The sequence below is a fragment of the Miniopterus schreibersii genome (assembly GCF_964146895.1).
Source record: "Miniopterus schreibersii genome assembly, chromosome: 3".
Classification (NCBI taxonomy): Eukaryota; Metazoa; Chordata; class Mammalia; order Chiroptera; family Miniopteridae; genus Miniopterus; species Miniopterus schreibersii.
This window is the reverse complement of record NC_138103.1, coordinates 4,725,907-4,745,458: the sequence shown is the minus strand read 5'-3', so window position 1 is coordinate 4,745,458 and position 19,552 is coordinate 4,725,907. Positions and strand designations below refer to the sequence as shown.

The following is a 19,552-nucleotide window of genomic DNA, read 5'->3' as shown; positions in this document are numbered from 1 at the left end:
AGTCATTTAAGGTCTGTGTTTCCCTGTTGATTTTTTGTCTTGATGATCTGTCCAATGCTGACAGTGGGGTGTTAAATATCCCCACTATGATTGTGTTGCTGTCAATATCAAAGTTCTCCAAAAATTTTTTATATATTTAGGTGCTCCTATATTGGGTGCATAAATGTTTATAAGGGTTATTTCCTCCTGTTGGATTGATCCCTTTAGTATTATGTAGTGACCATCTTTGTCTCTTGTTATGGTCTTTATTTTGAAGTCTATTTTGTGAGAAATAAGAATTGCTACTCCAGTTTTCTTTTCCTTTCCATTTGCATGGAATATTTTATTCTATCCCTTCACTTTTACCCTGTGTGAGTCTTTTGCTCTCAGGTGGGTCTCTTGTAGATAACACATATTTGGGTCCTGTTTTCTTATCCATTCAGCTCCCCTCTGTCTTTTGATTGGGCCATTTAATCCATTTACATTTAAGGTTACTATTGATATAAACTTATTTAATGCCATTTTTTCCCTTTATGCTGATATACCTTTCTCTCACTATTCCTTCGTTTTCTTAGAGCAGTCCTTTTAACATTTCTTGCAATGCTGGTTTGGTGGTACTGAACTCCTTTAGCCTTTTTCTGTCTGGAAAGCTTTTTATTTCACCTTCAATTTTAAATGATAGCCTTGCTGGATAAAACAATCTTGGTTGCATGTTCTTGCTTTTAATTACTTTGAGAACTTCATGCCACTCCCTTCAGGCATAAAGAGTTTCTGTTGAAAGATCTGATGTCAGCCTTCTGGGGGTTCCCTGGTAGGTCACTACTTGTATCTCTCTTGCAGCCCTTAATATTTTTCCTTTGTCCTTGACATTTGCCATTTTAATTATGATGTGTCTTGGAGTGGGTCTGTTTGGGTCCCTCTTGTTTGGAAGCTTCTGTGCTTCCTGAACTTGTGTGGCTTTCTCCTTCACCAGCCTAGGGAAGTTTTCTGTCATTACTTCCTCCACCAAGTTCTCTATCCCTTGCTCTCTTTCCTCCCCCTCTGGCACTCCTATAATGCGAATGTTGTTTCTCTTCATGTTTTCCCAAAGCTCCCTTAGACTGTCCTCATGCTTCTTAAGTGTTTTTCCTTCTTGCTGCTCTGATTGAGTGATTTTTTTCTACCTTGTCTTCTAAGCCACTTATTCCATCCTCTGCTTCATTGAGCCTGCTTTTAATTCCTTCCAGTGTATTCTTGATATCAGATTTAGCATTCTTTATTTCTCTCTGATTTTTGTTTATGTTATGTATCTCTTTTTTTCATGTTTTCTCTAAAGTCCTCAATCTTTTCCTCTATTGCTTTGTTTTTCTCTTTAAGTTCCTGGAACATCTTCATCATCAATACTCTGAACTCCGTTTCTGATAACTTGCTTAACTCCATCTCAGCAAAGACTTCTTCTGGCAGTGTTTTCTTTTCTTTAATTTGGGGGTTGTTTCTTTGTCTCCCCATTTTGGTAGGTCTTCATGTTTGTATCTATACATTAGATATATTTTCTGTCTCCCAGTCTTGTGGGATGGGATTTTTGTCTTGTGAGTCCACTGGAGCCCAGAGTTGTGTTTTCCTTATACTTCTGAGCTCTTTGCTCTAGGTGTGTCCCTTTTGTGGGTGCCCCTTTAGTACTTTTTTATGTTCTCCTGTTGTGGTTGGGTCTAGATTGTCATTGACCAGTCCTTGGGAGGACTCTTCTCTCAGGTTGGCTAACTGTGTCTCAGCCCCAACCTCATTGTGTCAGCTGTTGTACAGGTGCTGTCTAGGCAGGACAATACACAACTAAACTTCCAGGAAACAAGGGGTATCTTACAAAATATCTTGACAGTCACAATGAAAACAACCCAAGTGAAAATAGAACTGGGAGAGTGAAGGGAAAACACACACACACACACACAAAATAGAGAGAGAGAAAGAAAAGTAACGCTTAGAGAGATGCGTATTGTTGTTAACAGTGATGAAAATTTATAAAATAATAAAAAACTAAAATGTAAAAAATAGAGAAGCTACTGGAAGATAACCAACGCAGAGAAAAGATTCTGAAAGAAGGGCTAGCAAAAATTAAGGGAGAGAATAGGAACAGGATAATAGTTGAAAATCAGAAAGTAAAAATACAATAAAGAGAATAAGAAAAACTAACATTCGAATAAAAAGATAGGAAGACAGAAATGGACTATAACCAAAGAATGAAAGAAAAGAAGGAAAAGAGAAAGGAAGGAAAAAAAATTATGACAATGGATCGAGAGGAAAGAGAGAGATAAAGCCTGGACAGGGAGAGAGTCCGGTAAGAGATTTGGGAGAAACTATAGAGAAAAGCAGTAAACTTGATTATAATGATAAAGTCCCAGTCGTTAAGCAGGGATATCAAGAAAGTCTTGATAGTAGAACCAAGGATAAAACAAAACAAAGCAAATTAAAAAAACACAAAAACAGAGAAACAAAACTAAAAAAAAGCTAAGCAAGACAAAATTCTTTTTAAAAAAAATTTAGTTAAAAATGTTTTTTAAATAAATTTTAATTATAAAATTTAAGAAAGAAGAAAAAAAACAAATAATTTTTTCCCCCTTTCTCTTCTTCCTAAGGGAAAAAGAGAAAAAACAAACACACAAACAAAAGAAAAACAAAACAAAAAAACAACAGAAGAAAAAAAGTCAATCGGTTGAGTTTCTTCTGGGCAGCTGGTGTTGTCTGAGGCTCTGTTTTGTGTGCTGATTTCCATTCTCCTGGGAGGTACTCATGTATCAGCCAATGTGAGGAGCGTCCAGGTTTGGCTCTGGTGACCTTAGGTAGATGGATGATCAGAGGCTCTCTGTGGGCCACCTCCTCTTGTCAGCTATTTTGCAACTTTGTAGTTGCCTGGTCTTGCTCCAGAGTCTTCTGTAGTCTTTAGGGTGCAGGATGGCAAGTGTAGCCCAGGGTATCACTCCCCCTAGAGGTGTCGCTGTCAGGCACTCACTGTGCAGGAGTTAGTCTCTGCTCCACCGCCAGCTCCTCAGTCCCTACCCTGTCCTCTGATTCTAGTTCCCCATACTCTGGCCTGCTGCAGGTTCAGATTGATTTCAGCCTGTTGCCTTTCCTGTATGGGCCATTTCAGCAGTCTGGGCTGAATGGGTTTGATTTAAAAATATTCCAGTGAGCCCTTTGCCTGCCCAGCCCCCAGCAGGGGTTTTCAGCATTTCCTCCAGTTCCCAAACAACAGTCCCTGAGAGTCTTGTTCTTGTAATGTCCTCCTGTGAGCTGTTCTCCCTTCCCCCTCAGGACTGTGCCCTGCAGGTGTGTCTGGGGCCTCAGTGATCTGGACCAGCCCCTTTCCTCTTGGGGGTGGTTCTTCCAGGCTACAGGAGAGGTCGGTGGGCTTCACCCCTCCCTTCTCAGCTATGGTTGGCTGGTCGCACCAAGAGCACCCCTCAAACAGTCCACTATGCAGACACCACTAGTCTGTCCGCTCAGTGCACATCAGGAAGGTGGAAGCCAGTTCCTCAATCAGACTCACAAATGCACAAAGCAACACACAGGCAGAGAGTCCACCTGGCAAGGTCCTGCTGCCCGCGCACCAAGGCAAAATTGCTAATCTCAGCAAAGCTGGGGTGGCTCCATGCGCCACCACAGAGCCCTTCAGGGCTGGTCACAGATCCCAGCCTCTCAGCACTGGGAGCTCAGGGCATCCCCCATGCCACACAGATTCAATGATTTCTGGGGCTCAACACAATGCCCTACAGGGAGGCAGAGGGTCCCTGTGTGCAGCTGCTCAGCACAGTGCTCTGGTCCCTTACCACTAGGGTACCACACTTTGAGACAGCCTTTCCTATGGATGGCACCCTGAGCATAAGACACCTGTCACGTCCGCCACTAGAAGCTTTGTTTCCTAGGAAGGCACCATCCCCTCCTTGCGGACTCACTGCTCCCATGGGTCCCTCTGCCCTCTGTGCAGGGCTCTCCTTCCCCTCTCGTCTACTCTGGGTTTGAGATCCCCGCTTTTGGATGCCAGTCCGCACTCCTGAGGGAAGGGAGCCCTGCAGCCTCCAACCCTCTGGGCTCAGAGCCCAGCACAGGCTTCAGGGGGACTCCCCTTTTCTACGCCCCCCTCTCTTACCAGACTCTCTGATGTTTCTTCAGTGCTCCCTATTCGCACTATGTCCACTCAGGTATGTTTCTCTGGTTTTTCCAAACTGGCTACATAGGATTTTAGGAGTCAATCGAGTTTGTGGCTGGGAGTGGGGGCGCTCTGCTGCTTCTCACAGTGCCGCCATCTTTCCTTGCCATAGAAGTAAGCTTAACAAAGTATGCGTAGGGCCTGTATACTGAAAACTACAAAGCATTATTAAAGGAGATTGAAAAAAACAGAATGAAATGAAAAGATATTCTATGTTCATGGATTGGAAGATCAACATAATTAAAATGGCCACATTACCAAACCGATATACAGATTTAATGCATCCCCATCAAAATACCAATTCCATTTTTAAAAGAAATAGAACAAAATAATCATCAGATTTGAATACATCCACAAAAGACCCCCAAATAGTCAAAGTAATCCTGAGAAAAAAGAATGAAGCCAGAGGTACGACACTACTTGATTTCAAATTATACTACAAAGTGACAATCAAAAAAGCATGTTATTGGCAAAAAAATACACACACAAACCAATGTAACAGATTTGGGAGTCCAGAAATAAAACCACATGTATATTGGCAAATAATTTTTGACAAAGGGACCAAAAACATATGATGGAGTAAGGAAAACCTCTAAAACAAATGGTGCTCAGAAATTGGAAAGACACATGCAAAAGAAATGAAACTAGACTATAGTTTGTCCCCATGTACAAAAATTTATTCAAGTGAATGAAACACCTTAATATAAAATCTGAAACAATAAATTACATGGAAGAAAACATAGGTACTACACTTATGAACCTTGGTCTTAGAGAAGATTTTATGAAGTTGACCCCAAAGGCAAGGGAAGTAAAGACAAAAATAATAAATGGGACTACATCAAACAAAAAAGCTTTCTGCACGGCACAAGAAACCGCCAACAAAACAAAAAGACAGCCAACAAAATAGGGGAAGATATTCGCAAGCAACAGCGCTAACAAGGGGTTAATATCCAAAATATATAAAGACCTCATATATCTTAGCACCAAATAACAAAAAAATCCAATTAAAAAATGGGCAGAGACACCGAATAGACATTCTCCCAAGAAGACATACAAATGGCCAACAAATATATGAAAAGATGCTCAAGTTCACTAGCTGTTAGGGAGATGCAAATCACAACTACAATGAGACACCACCTCACACCTGTTAGAATGGCTCTTATCAACAAGACAAGTAATAGCGAGTGTTGGAGAGGCTGTGGAGAAAACGAAACTCTCATTCACTGCTGGTGGGAATGTAGACTGGTTCAGCCACTATGGGAATCAGTATGGAGGCACCTTGAAAATTAAGTATATAGTTACCATATGACCCAGCAATCCCTCTACTGGGTATCTACCCACATCTTCTTTATCCAAGTATCTATTAAAGGACACTTTAGTTGTTTCCCTGTCTTGGCCACTATGAATAATGTTTCAGTGAGTATAGGGGTACATACATCTTTTCTTAATAAATGTTTTCAAACATTTCTGGTAGATAGATATGGAATACTACTCAGCCATAAGAAAAGATGAAATACTGCCATTTGCAACAAAATGGATGGATCTTGAGAATATCATGCTAAGCAAAATAAGGCAGACAGAAAAAGCTAAGAACCATATGATTTCACTCATATGTGGGATATAAAACTGAAACTCATAGGCACAGATAACAGTATGGTGGTTACTAGAGGCAAGGGGTGGGAGCTTAGTAAACGTCAAAGGGAGCCAAATATATGCTGATGATTTGATTTTGGGTGGTGGGCACACAGTACAATATACAGATGACATATCATAGAAATGTATACTTGATACCTGTATAATATTATTAACCAATGTCACCCTAATAAATTTAATTTAAAAAAGATAGACAAGGATACTAAGGAAAGCCTATTGTTGCTACATGTAATTATTCTGTACAATGAGTTACGCGACAAAATGTAAACACTATAAAATCTGGAGGCAACAACTCTGGCTAACTTTGAGTGTGCCACTCTAGTGCTACGTTAGGTGAACCACTTAACTGATTTGTAAAATGAGAATAAGAATACCACTTTGCTAACAAGGAAAAGTACTAACAAGAATAGGAAATTTCTAAAGAAATCCCAAAGTTGCTGAAGTGGATGTGATGGGAGTGTGGTAGTAGAATAGAACAGGAGACCCAGTCTGAAGGTGGGCAGCGGAGATGGGTAAGGTGTGTCGTCAAGAGTAAAAATCTCTACAGAAATAGTCTGTTTTCCGGGGAAGTTGAGAATTAGAATTATTTGGGGAGAAGATACTGACTTTGTTTATGAATTAAAAAAAAAAAAAAGTTTCCAAGTGAAAAGTAATAGTAATAAAGGGAATTATAGCAGTTCTGCTCTCTGGACTGCCCTCTGGAGGAGGGCTTTCTTTAAAAAGAAGCAAAATGATGTAATCAATGAGTACTTCTATGCTACATAAGGACAGGACTTGCTATTTCCTTTTCTAAATGTTTGGGTTTGAATTATTTTTGCACTTAGGTGTCACTCTCCTTTATCTCCGTATCCTGTGTTTCAGGGAGTGTTCAAAATCTGCAAATTCAACGTGTATCTCACAGATTACCACTTCCTGGACACAATGCTGATCTTCATGCTGTACGGCTGGTCTGCCGTTCCCCTCATGTATCTGCTGAGCTTCCTGTTTTCTAAAAGTTCTTCTGCCTACATCAAACTTGTGATGTTCAACTACCTTTCAGGCATTCTGAGTCTCTTGATGGATGCTGTATATAGTAAGTATAGATAAATAACTGAGGACATTAGTAGACAAGTAAGTTCCAGGTTTGGGAAAATCCTGAATTTGATGTCAGTCAATAAAAATTACTTTGAGTGCCTGTGATATTACTGCAGGCATGTTGGAGTGGGGTCTTCATGTTGAAGTAATGGGACTGTCCCTGATATATGTCAGTCCTTTGACAAGATTCCTCCTCTCCATCCTGTAGCTCAGCTGTCACATGACTCAGGAAATCTGTTTTGCACAAGAGCTTGGAAATTTTAGGAACATTTGTTCCTGAGACTCATTTGTTGGAAACAGAGAAAGAGAGAGACTAATTAAAAACAAAACAGCAACTTTCTTCTTAAAAGGGCCAGCCTCGGAAAGTTAGAATAAATGATATCAAAAATATATTTGACCTTAGACTTTTACTATCTTTAAAAGTACTACCCCTTGATGTTGTTGTACTTTATAGTGGTGGTGAGAGGGAAGAATGGAGAGGAATTTTGAGTTCTTGAGAGAGGCTGACAATTTCATTCAGGAAAGGTTTTATGCTGTGGCTACTCTTCCTTAACTTAAAGATCCTGAGCAGCCAAATAAGATTTTCCAGAAAGAAGAAAAACTCTGTATGCCCCTGACATACTTACAAGTAATTCATTTCCTCCTCCTTCCAGGCCTGTCCTCTGCAGTTTTCTTACATCTGTGTCTCCTCCCTTTTCTTCCTGACAGGAGTTTGAACTAGCTTGAGAACTTGATCACTTCATCCCTCCCTGTCATCACAGAGCCCCACAAGCATGGGCTTCCTGCCTCATTCCCTTAGCCCTTCACCGATCACAAAGAGTATGTCACATGAGCAAGACTTAAGCCTCTGGGTAACAGACCAAAAAAAAATGTTAAGAAAATATGCCTTAGCACTCATTCTCAAAGCAATCCCCAAATTATGGAAAGCAAATGTCTGTATATTTTGCACACCTCTTCAAAGAGAAATACTGTGTTATGCAGGGAAGAATCCCCTGAAAGCATTTGCGTTTGTGAGCCCTAACCTAGAATAAAATGATCATTTAAGAAAATATATACATTTATAACACATAGATACAGACAACAGTGTGGTGATAGCCAGAGGGAAAGGGGGGTGGGGGTAGGTTGAGGTGGACAAAGTGGGGATAAATGGGGACAGAAAGGGACTTGAATTTGAGTGATAGGGGCATGATGCAGTGTGCAGATGATATTTTGTTGAGTTTTACACCTGAAACCTATTTGGTAAACCAATGTCACCCCAATAAACATAATTAATAGGAAGAATTATAAGAAATTGCTGTTTTAGAAAGTTTTAGAAAACATTTTTGGGGAAGAATATGACTCTTTGTAAAGAGTCATGAAGAGTGAGAACCAAAAAAAAGAAGTCAGTAGATTTGGCAATTAGAATATCAAAGGAGACTTCTCCTTTTCTGCAACAGAACAAACACTGTAAATGATACTCTGCCAAAATAATGAACTGAGAACACAGTATGGAATTGGCAGAGGCCAACAATAAAGTGGAAGCAAGTGTCCTTGAAAGTAAGCAGTCATTAAAGGTAGCTTTCACGTGAGGTTATAGACAGAATCTGGTCACCTTAACTTTACATTTTCATAGGATGTGAGGATCACAGAGGTCAGAATAAGACATAGAAGCACGTACAACAAAGGTTTAGTATCTTCCTATCTAAAATTGGAAATTAGAAGGGCTACATCTTCATTATAAGGGTGAATAAAACTTAATGCCACAGTAGGACACGGACACAGGAAATTTACAAAGTTTGAATTTGGCACTGGAATAAAAAATAATAATTTCCCTTTGGAATTTGTACCCACAGGCAAGTACCCATACAGGTTTGTTACCTGAAATCATACTACCTATGTAAGCCAAAAAAATAAATAACCTGATCATTTAAATAACCTCAGTTGATTGTGCCCCTAGGTGAGTGGCAAAGGTATATGCAATTTCCAGACTTCAAAGTGTTCCCACAGGTAAACTATCTAGGGAGCTTGAGATCAGGTTAAAGGAACAAAGGAAAAAAAAAAAAAAAAGAAGCAAGGCCTTAAGAGCAAGTACTAGTAGAAACCACAAACTGTAGAATCAGAATCAGCCTGCAAATTTTAAAATTTGGAGATTTTTAGAATAGAATATAAAATATGTATTTTTAAAATATTTAAATAATAACAGAGTGTCAGGTATATGAGCAAATCATAGAATATATGATAAATAATAGAACATATAGACATATATTACACATATGCGTGTACTATGGATACATATATTACATATATATGTGCATTATATATGTATATGGAGAAAGAGCAAGTAGATTTGAAAAAGATACAAACAGAACTTGGAAAAATGAAAAGAATTAATAATAATTTAAATTAAGAACTCAATAGATAAAAATATCAGAATATTATACAGTCAAAATAGTTGAAGAGAGAATTGGTGGTTAAAGATGAATAAAAAGACTCACAGCTGGTCCTTGAAGCTGATCAGCCTGGGTAAATTCCTCCCATTGACATGCTAACAACAATCAAGATTCAACTACAACAAGAGGGTGTACAGCCCACATGGGGGGTGTACCTCGTGCCCAGCTGGGGTTACTGGGGAGGCTGTGCCACTGGACCCTACAGGACACCTACTACATAAGGCCACTCTACCAAGCCTGGGAGATGTAGCAGCACTGCCTAATACATAGAAACAAACACAGGGAAGCAGCCAAAATGAGGAGACAAAGAAACATGTCACAAAGGAAAGAACAGAAGAAATCTCCAGAGAAAGAACTAAACAAAATGGAGACAAGCGAACTACTAAATGCAGAGTTAAAAACACTGGTTATAAAGATGCTCAAGGAACTTAGTGAGAACCTCAACAACATAAATAAAAACCAGTTAGAAATGAAGGCTACACTAACTGAAATGAGGAATAATTTACAGGGAATCAACAGTAGAGCAGATGAAGCTGAGAATCAAATTAGTGATGTGGAAGATAAGGAAGCAAAAAAACACCCAATCAAGACAGCAGAAAGAGTCCAAAAAGATGAGAATTGTATAAGGAGCCTGTGGGATAACTTCAAGCATAGCAACATATGCATCATGAGGGTGCCAAAAGGAGAAGAGAGAGAGCAAGAAATTGAAAGCTTATTTGAAAAAAATGACAGAGAACTTCCCTAACTTGGTGAAGGAAACAGACATACAAGTCCAGGAAGCACAGAGGGTCCCAAACAAGAAGAACCCAAAGAGGCCCACACCAAGGCACATCATAATTAAAATGCCAAAGGTTAAAGACAAAGAGAGAATCTTTAAAGCAGCAAGAGAAAAGCAGCTAGTTACCTACAAGAGAGCTCCCATAAGACTGTCAGCTGATTTCTCAACAGAAACTTTGTAGGCCAGAAAGGAGTGGCAAGAAACATTCAAAGTAATGAAAAGCATAACCTACAGTCAAAGTTACTCTACCCAGCAAAGGTATCATTTAGAATCAAAGGACATATAAAGAATTTCCAAGACAAGAAAAAACTAAAGGAGTTCACAGATTGGGGGGAGTGGGGGTGGTGAAAAAGGTAAAGGGATTAAGATACAAACTGGTTGTTACAGAATAGTTGTGGGGATGTAAAGTACAGCATAGGGAATATAGTCAATAATATTCTAATAACTATGTGTGGTGCTGGATAAATATGGGATTTATTGGGGGTGAGCACATATTAAGTTATGTAATGTCTGGCCACTGGAATGTACAAAAAAAATTAAAATATATAATTATATATAAATCACTTTTGAAAAAAGATGAATACAAAATATAGTTAATGTCTCCCATGAGACAACAAAATGGGGGAAAAAAGGGATAACAAAATGGGATAAGAAAAAAAAGAAATTTGAAAAACCATGGAGGATAGAGTGAGGAGTTCTAGTGTATTGGTACAGAAAGAAATATTAGAAGACGAAGTAGCGTTAGAACGATAGTGGCTGAGAATTTCCAGAATCATTGAAAATCAGAAATCAATTTCAGAAAGCCTACTACATCATTTTTTATCTTTATTGTTAGAAGTATTACAGATGTCCTCTTTTTTCTCCATTGACCCCCTCCACCCTGCCCCCACCTTCCATCCAAGGCTTTCACCACACTATTGTCTGTGTCCATGGGTTATGTATATATACATATAAATTCTTTGGTTAATCTCTCCCCACCCCCACCCATGCCCAACTTCCCTCTGAGATTTGTCAGCCTGTTCCATGCTTCACTGTCACTATATCTATTTTGTTCATCAGTGTATTATGTTCTTTAGGTTCCACATATAAGTGAGATCATGTGATACTTGTCTTTCTCTGCCTGGCTTATTTCGCTTAGCATAATATTCTCCATTTCCATCCATGCTGTCTCCAACTGTAAGAGATCCTTCTTTTTTACAGTTGCATAGTATTCCATGGTGTAAATGTACCAAAGCTTTTTTATCCACTCATCTACTGATGGGCACCTGGGCTGTTTCCAGATCATAGCTATTGTAAACTGCACTGCTGTGAACATAGGGGTGCATATATTCTTTCTGATTAGTGTTTCAAGATTCTTAGGATATATTCCTAGAAGTGGGATCACTGGGTCAAATGGCAGCTCCATTTTTAATTTTTTGAGAAAACTCCATACTGCTTTCCGTAGTGACTGCACCAGTCTGCATTCCTACCAGCAGTGCACCAGGTTCCCCTTTCTCCACACCCTCGCCAGCACATGTCATTTGTTGATTTGTTGATGGAGCCATTCTGACAGGTGTGAAGTGATAGCTCATTGTGGTTTTAATTTGCATCTTTCTGATGATTAGTGACTTTGAGCATTTTTTCATATGTCTCTTGGTCATCCATATGTCCTCTTTGGAGAAATGTCTGTTTAGGTCCTTTACCCATTTTTCAGTTGGGTTATTTGTCTTCCTCTTGTTGAGTTGTATGAGTTCTTTGTACACTTTGGAAATTAGTCCCTTATCAGATGTATCCTTAGCAAATATATTCTCCCATTATATTTGACAGAGGAGGCAAGAGCATACAATGGAGTAAAGACAGTCTCTTCAGTAAATAGTGTTAGGAAAATTGGACAGGTACATGCAAAAAAAAAAAAATGAAACTAGATCACCAACTTACTCCATACACAAGAATAAATTCAAAATGGATCAAAGTCTCAAATGTAGGCTGCAGAATTATAAAATCCTGGAAGAAAACATAGGCAGTAAAGTCACAGACATCTCACGTAGTGGAATCTTCACTGATGCATCTCTTAGGGTGCGAGAAACAAAAGAAAAATAAACAAAAATAAACAAATGGGACTAAATCATTTTTAAAAATTACTTGCCTATACACATCACTGTGAAACTTCAGAACACCAATGCTCAAAAGGTCTTTGAAGCAGCCAGAGGGAAAAATTAAGTAGGCATGTTTAAATGTTCAGTGTAACTACTGAAAGAATATTTTTAAAGTGTAATTTCCAAAACACAATGAAGAAGAAGGGAGAAAAATTCAATCACATCCAAAAAGCAGGAGATGAGATAGAAATGAAACAAAAAAATAATAGATGGTGAGATTGAAGATGGTGGCTGAAGAGGTGAAAGCAATGTACACCTGCTCCCAGCACCGAACCGGAGATACAGCTAAAACTTAGAGCAATAAACCTGAATTAACAACAGAAAGACACCTGAACAGGAGTATTATATCCAAGGATTGACAAGCAGAAGCTACACAGAGACTGGTAAGAGGGACGGAGGCACGGGAAGGGTTGGTCCCTGCATCCAGGGGCAGCAGCTTTAGACAGATAAATATTGTGGCTGCAAAAACCTCCCCCCCAGAGGAAGGGACCCCCAACCCAGAAGACCAGGGCCTGAAAGAAGAGCCTGCATAACATTTGGCAGCAAAAAATAAATGGGGAATCGGCCCACTGGAAAGGGGAGGGAGTCTGCCTGAGTCCAGGGCATTCTCCGTAAAGACCACCCCATACAGACTCATTCTCAGGCACTCACCCAGGGCTCTGGTGGAGGGAAGGAGACTCGGGGTGTATGGAAACCAGGAGGAGACTATCAGGGTGGCATAGCGCTGGAGATTGGGAAGGCAGGCTTCTGAGGTCCCAGTCCCAAGCCAACATCCTACACCATCCCCAGATGCCATCTCCCAGGGTCTAGCCTTTCTGTTCTTACAGCACGAGCTAGAGAAAGTGCACTAACTCTGTCCTCCAAATACTGGTGACACCACCCTGCCAAGCTTAAGTCTGACATAAAGAACTGTAGGCTGTTCCCAAAAGGGACCTGAGCAGTGCTTTTCCCTCTGGAGAAACTATGGACAGCCTTAGACGAACAATGAACTGAGTGGCGGGGGACTAAGAGTCAATATTCCCCCCTCCCAAAGGGTAAGGGGGCGCAATCCTCAAAGGAAGGCAACCTGGGCAGGGCCTCAGGCTACAGGCCACTTGTGAATAAGGGGGAGATGTACACTTGCAAACCTCCCCTCAGGATCTTTTGCCAAGCACTGCCAAGCCAGGAAGCCAGAACTTAATTAACCTGCTAAGGTCCTGCACCACCCCCAACAAGAGGCTGCCTGGATTTGCATTCCCAAATTCTGCATCTGCATTCCAAAAGTGGTCTGCACCGAGCCAAGTGCAGATCCATAGCAGGAACAAAGTGCAAACCAGAACTGGGTCATTGCCGCCCCCTCCCAGAGGCCTGCACTACGGCCCCTGACAGTGAGCTACAGAGTGACAGGCTCTCTGTTACCACCATAGGAGCTGGAGCAGCCCCAAGCAGAGGGGGCATACTTGTGCTATCACTCCAAGCCCCACCTGCACCATCCTGCAGGGGCACACTGGCTGGGAAAAGGGGCCACAAATCAGAACTGTGCAACCTGGAGCTTCACTTCTGGAACTCTGGTGGGGTGGCCCTGAGCTGTAGGGCAAGTGCCCAGCTCCCTTGAGGGCCAAGCATCTGTACCACCCCCAATAAGGGGCAACCTGAATTTGCATTCCCAAAGCCTGGATTTGCATTCCAAAACCTGCCTGGGTGACAAGCCAAGGGAAGATCTCCAGCCCTTATGCAAACCAGAACTGGTTCTTTGGAGCTCCCCCTTAGAGGCCTTCACTGGGTCATCCCCACAAGAGCCAGAGCCAGAGCCACCTCAAGCACTGGAGGCAGCCTTGTGCTATTATTACTCCAAACCCCACCTGCACCATCCTGCAGGGGCAGGCTCACCGGGAAAGGGGGTCACAAATCAGAACTGTGAAAGCTGGTGTGATCCACTAAGAGCCTCCCTTCAAGAGCTCTAGTTGAGGGAGAGATTAAAGATGGCAGCATACTGAGTAGAAGTTACACTGACACTCTCCTGGGACCAAATTAGAATTACAACTAAAATATAGAAAACCATCCTGAATAATCAACTGCAACTGAAGACGCACTGCAGAGCACCCTCATAACCAAGGACGAAAAGTGGAGACCCCATAGAGACTGGTAGGAATTGCTGAGGCGCGAGGGGGCTGGCTGGGCTCCCACAGGCAGCAGGTGAAGGTCTGGAGGGAGATCTCAGTTGTGGCAGGTTTCCACTGAGGACTCTGGGGTCTAAACCCCAGCCATGGTGCTACTTCTCTGGTTTCACTGCTTATCTGGGCCTGTTGCTGAAATACAACTGAGGCCTAGATGTTACCTTTAGGGAGGGATGCTCAGGAGGTCTAAACCGCATAACTAGCAATATTCTAGGGAAGGATTACCCTGGGGACAAGTTTCTTGTTTTCCCAATTTTGCCCCTTGCTAGGTATTAGGGGCTTCCTGCCCTGTTGAGTTTCTGTACCTGGGTTTCTGTATCTGGCCCATCTAACAGACTATATAGTCTGCACCATGGCTGACTCAGGACTAGATACATTGACTAATGACCCCCTTCCCTTGTACTGACCAATCAGTGGAGACCACGACCCTGAAAGAGCACACCTGGAAAGCTGATGAATATTCCATTGAGACCCTCCCCTGAGATTACCACTTGCAAGAAAGGGATAAATAAGCTTAGAACAAAGGACCCAGTGCAAGCTCCCCACCAGTGGAGCATGCCTGCACCAACCATCTCCATTCCTTGATGCAAGGGGTGGGGACCCCACGAGACTTGCAAACAGGAGCATTGGGCGGTGGCAGCTCATCCTGACCCTCTCCCCAAGGTCCCTTCCCTCTCCAACTTCTCAGTGAGCCACAGCAGCCCAGCCTGGGCTCTCCTGTTGTCCCATCTATGCATCTTCCTTGCTTCACTGTCCCAAGTATATTTTTGCTGCCATCATGGACCCAATACCCTTTGGCTCAGTGCTGTGTAGCCCTTCCCTTTGGATACCCCCATTCCCTTCTAACAAATTCAATTTTTCTTTATTCACTCATCTGAGATGGCTCTTGAGTCTGCCTGTGCAGCACCACAATTAGCCTTTCAGATATCAGACTATATCTGTACTGCATAATATGGTAGCTACTAGCCACATGTGGCTATTTAAACTTAAATTTATTGAAATTAAATACAATTTTAAATGCAGTTCCATAGCCACTGTAGCTATTCCTATCTGTTCTCTACTGTTGAGTTCTAGGCTGTATCTCATACTTTTAACTCCCTTACTTGATTGATTTGGTTTAGAAATGTGAAAAGTAGACTGTAGTTGTTTCTTGTTCCTAATGGATGCCAGGAAAACTTATCATGTCTACACCTACTTCATCAAAAAGACTTTTCAGAACTCTTCAATTATCAGCACAAACTGTCATTAGCTATCAACTGGAACAAACCTATTGGGAAATAGTGTTCTTCAAATATAATCATCTGGTTTTTAATTCCCTGAGTTTGGTTTGATTATAATTGTGGGATTTGTTGTCCTGGGGATAGTTCATTTCCTATAATGAAACCCAATCTCTCATCTTTTTAGAAGCTGAACGTAAGCTATCAAATACCACCAGGACCTTCACACTTAGGTCATTACTACTCCTTCCCAATTACAACTTGGCAAAGTGTATCAGTGACTATTATGCTTTCTACATGGTGAAACCATGGTGCCTTGCGGGAGAGACTGCTGAGGACTTGCACTGTGCTAAAAAAAGTAAGTATCTCGGGAGCCCCTAAGTCTCTAGGAAATTAGCCTCAGGGTCAGCCCATGAGACATTGGGAATCTCCCCTTATTTCGAAGGAGAGAGTCAGGCCACAAGTACGCAGGTCATTTTACAAGGCTGGGGAAAACTGTGTAAATATAATAAGCCTCAAAAGCAAATCTAAGGTAAGTTTAAAGTTGTCATTAGATACAGAACTAAGAGCCACTAATAATCAACCACCTAGTAACTTTACATACATTATTTTAAATCTTCACAAACTTAAGCTATCTTTTTAAAACTCATTTTGAGGAAAGTGCTTGTGCCTGATCTTACACAGCTTTCATGGATCAGAACTGGGACTCAAAACTTTTGTTCTTTCCTTGTGTGATGTACTTCCTCTATGTGAAAGACCTCAAGGGGAAGGCTTTGTATTGTATTGTATTTACTTGTATTCCCCCAACACCATCACCGCTCAGAATCACACACTAATCTACAAACAACTTATTTGAAGGAATGAATTATTTGGGTATCCTATTAATAATTTGGGGAGAGAGGTTAATAAAATTTTTCTAGGATCATTTTATTTTACCTACATTTTTAAACTTATTGGAGTAAATTTGTTCATAATATATTATGATATATTTAACATCTATAAGTTTTAGTAATGATATCACCATTTACAGTTGTGACATTCCTAATCTTTCCACCTGTAATTTTTTCCTGATAAATCTTACCAGAACTTTATCAATTATATTAGTCCTTTCAAAAAACAAACTTTCACATTTATTGATTCTTTCTATTGTATGTTTGTTTTCTAAAATATTAGTTGAAGTTATTATTTTCTTCCACATTCTCCATTTCAGGAGATTAATTTTTTAACACCAAAAGATGCATTCTTAAATCATTTATCGCTAGCCTGTCATCTTTTAATTTCTAGGATATATCTCACTGGGGCTTGGGAGGTTTGTATTTTTCTGGATTCAATTCTCTGGATTTCTTGCTTCTGTGATTTGATGTCTCTGTGCTTTTGGAGAATTCTCATCTTGGGAAGGCAACACTTTTGAGAAGAGCAACTTGGAAGACAGAACAATCCCTTAGAGGCCTGATGTTGTATAAAAAGAAGGAAACAACAGCATACGTTAAAAGTATGGCAGAAACAGAGGGTTAAGGGGGAATCAGAAAATTGTATCCACACCACCACTAACAGAAAAACATTTATTAAAGAAATTATATTTTGCCTTACCAACAGAGATAGCTTTCATATAGTAAACAATCAAGTAATCATCCTAAAGCCATCACCACCCCATAAAATTACTGCTTTGATTATTCATTAAAACTCACAACAATTAACAACAGAAAGAGATAACCAATAGTCATACAAAGCTAGTGTGACAAGACAGCTATACAAATGTAAACAACAATTATAAGAAAATAATCTAAAAAAAAACAAAAAGGAAATAATCTATTAACCACAAAATCAATTAAAATATACCTATGGTGGGGGTGAGGTGGGGGGCAAATAAGGCTAAAGGTTAACAGTTGATACTAGGTAGAGGAAATGGCCTTTATTATACTATTCAATTTCACTTTATGCTAGAAAAAAATTTTTAATGAAAACATGGAGGGGATATCCAAGATAGCAGCAGAAGTTACCCTCATCCCCTACTGGGTTCAAAGTGGAATTAGAGGAGTCTGTGGGTAACGTTCATGACCCAGCACCCTTAGGCAACAGATAGGCTCACACAGCCCCACCACTGGGACCAGACACCCCCAGACACATGGCCCTGCTGCTTTGAGGAGCTGGACACACAGACCTGCCTCCACAACCAGGCACAATGAACCAGGCACCACCAGAAGATTGGACCCCCTGCTGCAACCAGGCAAGACCTGTCACCGCTAGACACACTGACCTGCTTCTATGACCTGGCCTGCCTAACCCTGTGCCCAGAACAATCAACTGCTAAAATGGGGAGAAAAAACAACAACTCTCAAATGAAAGAAGAGGAATCACCAGAAAAGGAGCTACATGAAATGGAGGCAAGCAATTTGTTGATAAAGAATTCGAAACAATGTTTATAAGGGTGCTCAAACAACACAGTGATAACTAGAAGCAACTTAATGAGATCTATAAGAAACAATGAGAACTGCACCAGCATGAAAGAAGAGATAGAAACCATTAATAAGAATCAATCAAAATTAAGAATGACATAATTAAAATAAAGAATACCCTGGAAGGAATCCACAGTAAACTGGAAGAAGCTAAGGACCAAATCAGCAAATTGGAAGATGAAGTAGAGCTCTGCCAGCATGGCTCAGTGGTTAAACATTGACCTATAAGCCATTAGGTCACAGTTCAATTTCTGGTCAGGACACATGACCAGGTTGCTGGCTGGATCCCCAGTAGGGGACATGCAGGAGGCAGCCGATCAATGACTTTCTCCTATCATTGATGTATCTATATCTCTCCCTCTCCCTTCCTCTCTCTGAAATCAATAAAAACATATAAAATTTTTTTAAAACAGAAGGCAAGGTAGAAAAAAACACCCAATCAGAGCAGTAATTGGAAAAAAATAATAAAAAGCAGAAGGAGAGTTTAAAGGAGCTTTGGGACAACATGAGATGTAAAAACATCTACATCATAGGGGTACTAGAAGGAGAAGAATCTGAGCAAAGAATAGAGAACCTGTTTGAAGAAATAATGACAGAAAACTTCCCTAATCTGGTAAAGCAAAAGTCACACAAGTCCAGGAAACACAGAGAGCCCCAATCAAGATGAACCCAAGAATACTCACACCTAGACACATCATATTTAAAATTGCAAACATTAAAGACAAAGAAAGAATCTTAAAGGTAGCAAAAGAGAGACAGAAAGTTACCTACAAGGGAGCTCCCATTAGACTGTCAGCAGATGTCTCAATAGGAACACTTTAGGCCAAAGGGGAGTGGCATGAGGTATTCAACGTAATGAAAAGCAAGGGACTGAATCCAAGACTACTCTATCTAGCAAGGCTATCACTCAAAATAGATGGTGAAATAAAGAGCTTCCCAGACCAAAAAAAAAAAAAAGCTAAAGGAGTTTATCACCACCAAACCAGCACTGAAGAAATGCTAAAGGTGCTGGGAGGAGGAGAATGAGAAGGAAGAGGAGGAGAAAGTGGGGGGGGGGGGAAGAAGGAGAGGGCAGAGTGAGAGAGAGAAAGGGAGGAAACAGGCATAAAGAGTAAAAATGGCAACAAATATGTAACTATCAATAATAACCTTATGTAAATGGCTTAAATGCTCCAATAAAAAGACAGAGGGTAGCTGAATGGATAAGAAAACATGACCATTATATATGCTGTCTACAAGATACCCACCTCAGAACAAAAGACTCACACAGGATGAGAGTGAAGGGATGGGGAAAAAAATTTCCTCACAGGTGGAAATGAAAAAAGAAAAGCTGGGGTAGCAATACCCATATCTGACAAAATAGCCTTCAAAATGAAGGCCATAACAAGAGACAATGAAGTCCACTTCATAATACTAAAGGGATAAATACACAAGAGGATATAACCCTGGTAAAAATATATGCACCCAATATAGGAGCACCAAAATATATTGTTTT

The 19,552-nt window shown here is 40.6% G+C and overlaps 1 protein-coding gene across 1 annotated transcript in view; it reads left to right on the top strand.

Annotated features, from left to right (window-relative positions):
- LOC308554460 (phospholipid-transporting ATPase ABCA3-like) overlaps window positions 1-19,552 on the top strand; it is a gene marked incomplete at both ends in the record, with an annotated part of 195,441 nt that overhangs the window by 135,737 nt on the left and 40,152 nt on the right. The window contains 2 exons of the mRNA XM_081131700.1: window positions 6,674-6,884; window positions 15,789-15,959. Of these exons, the coding sequence (XP_080987826.1) occupies window positions 6,674-6,884; window positions 15,789-15,959 (382 nt within the window). The remainder of the gene's footprint in view (window positions 1-6,673; window positions 6,885-15,788; window positions 15,960-19,552) is intronic.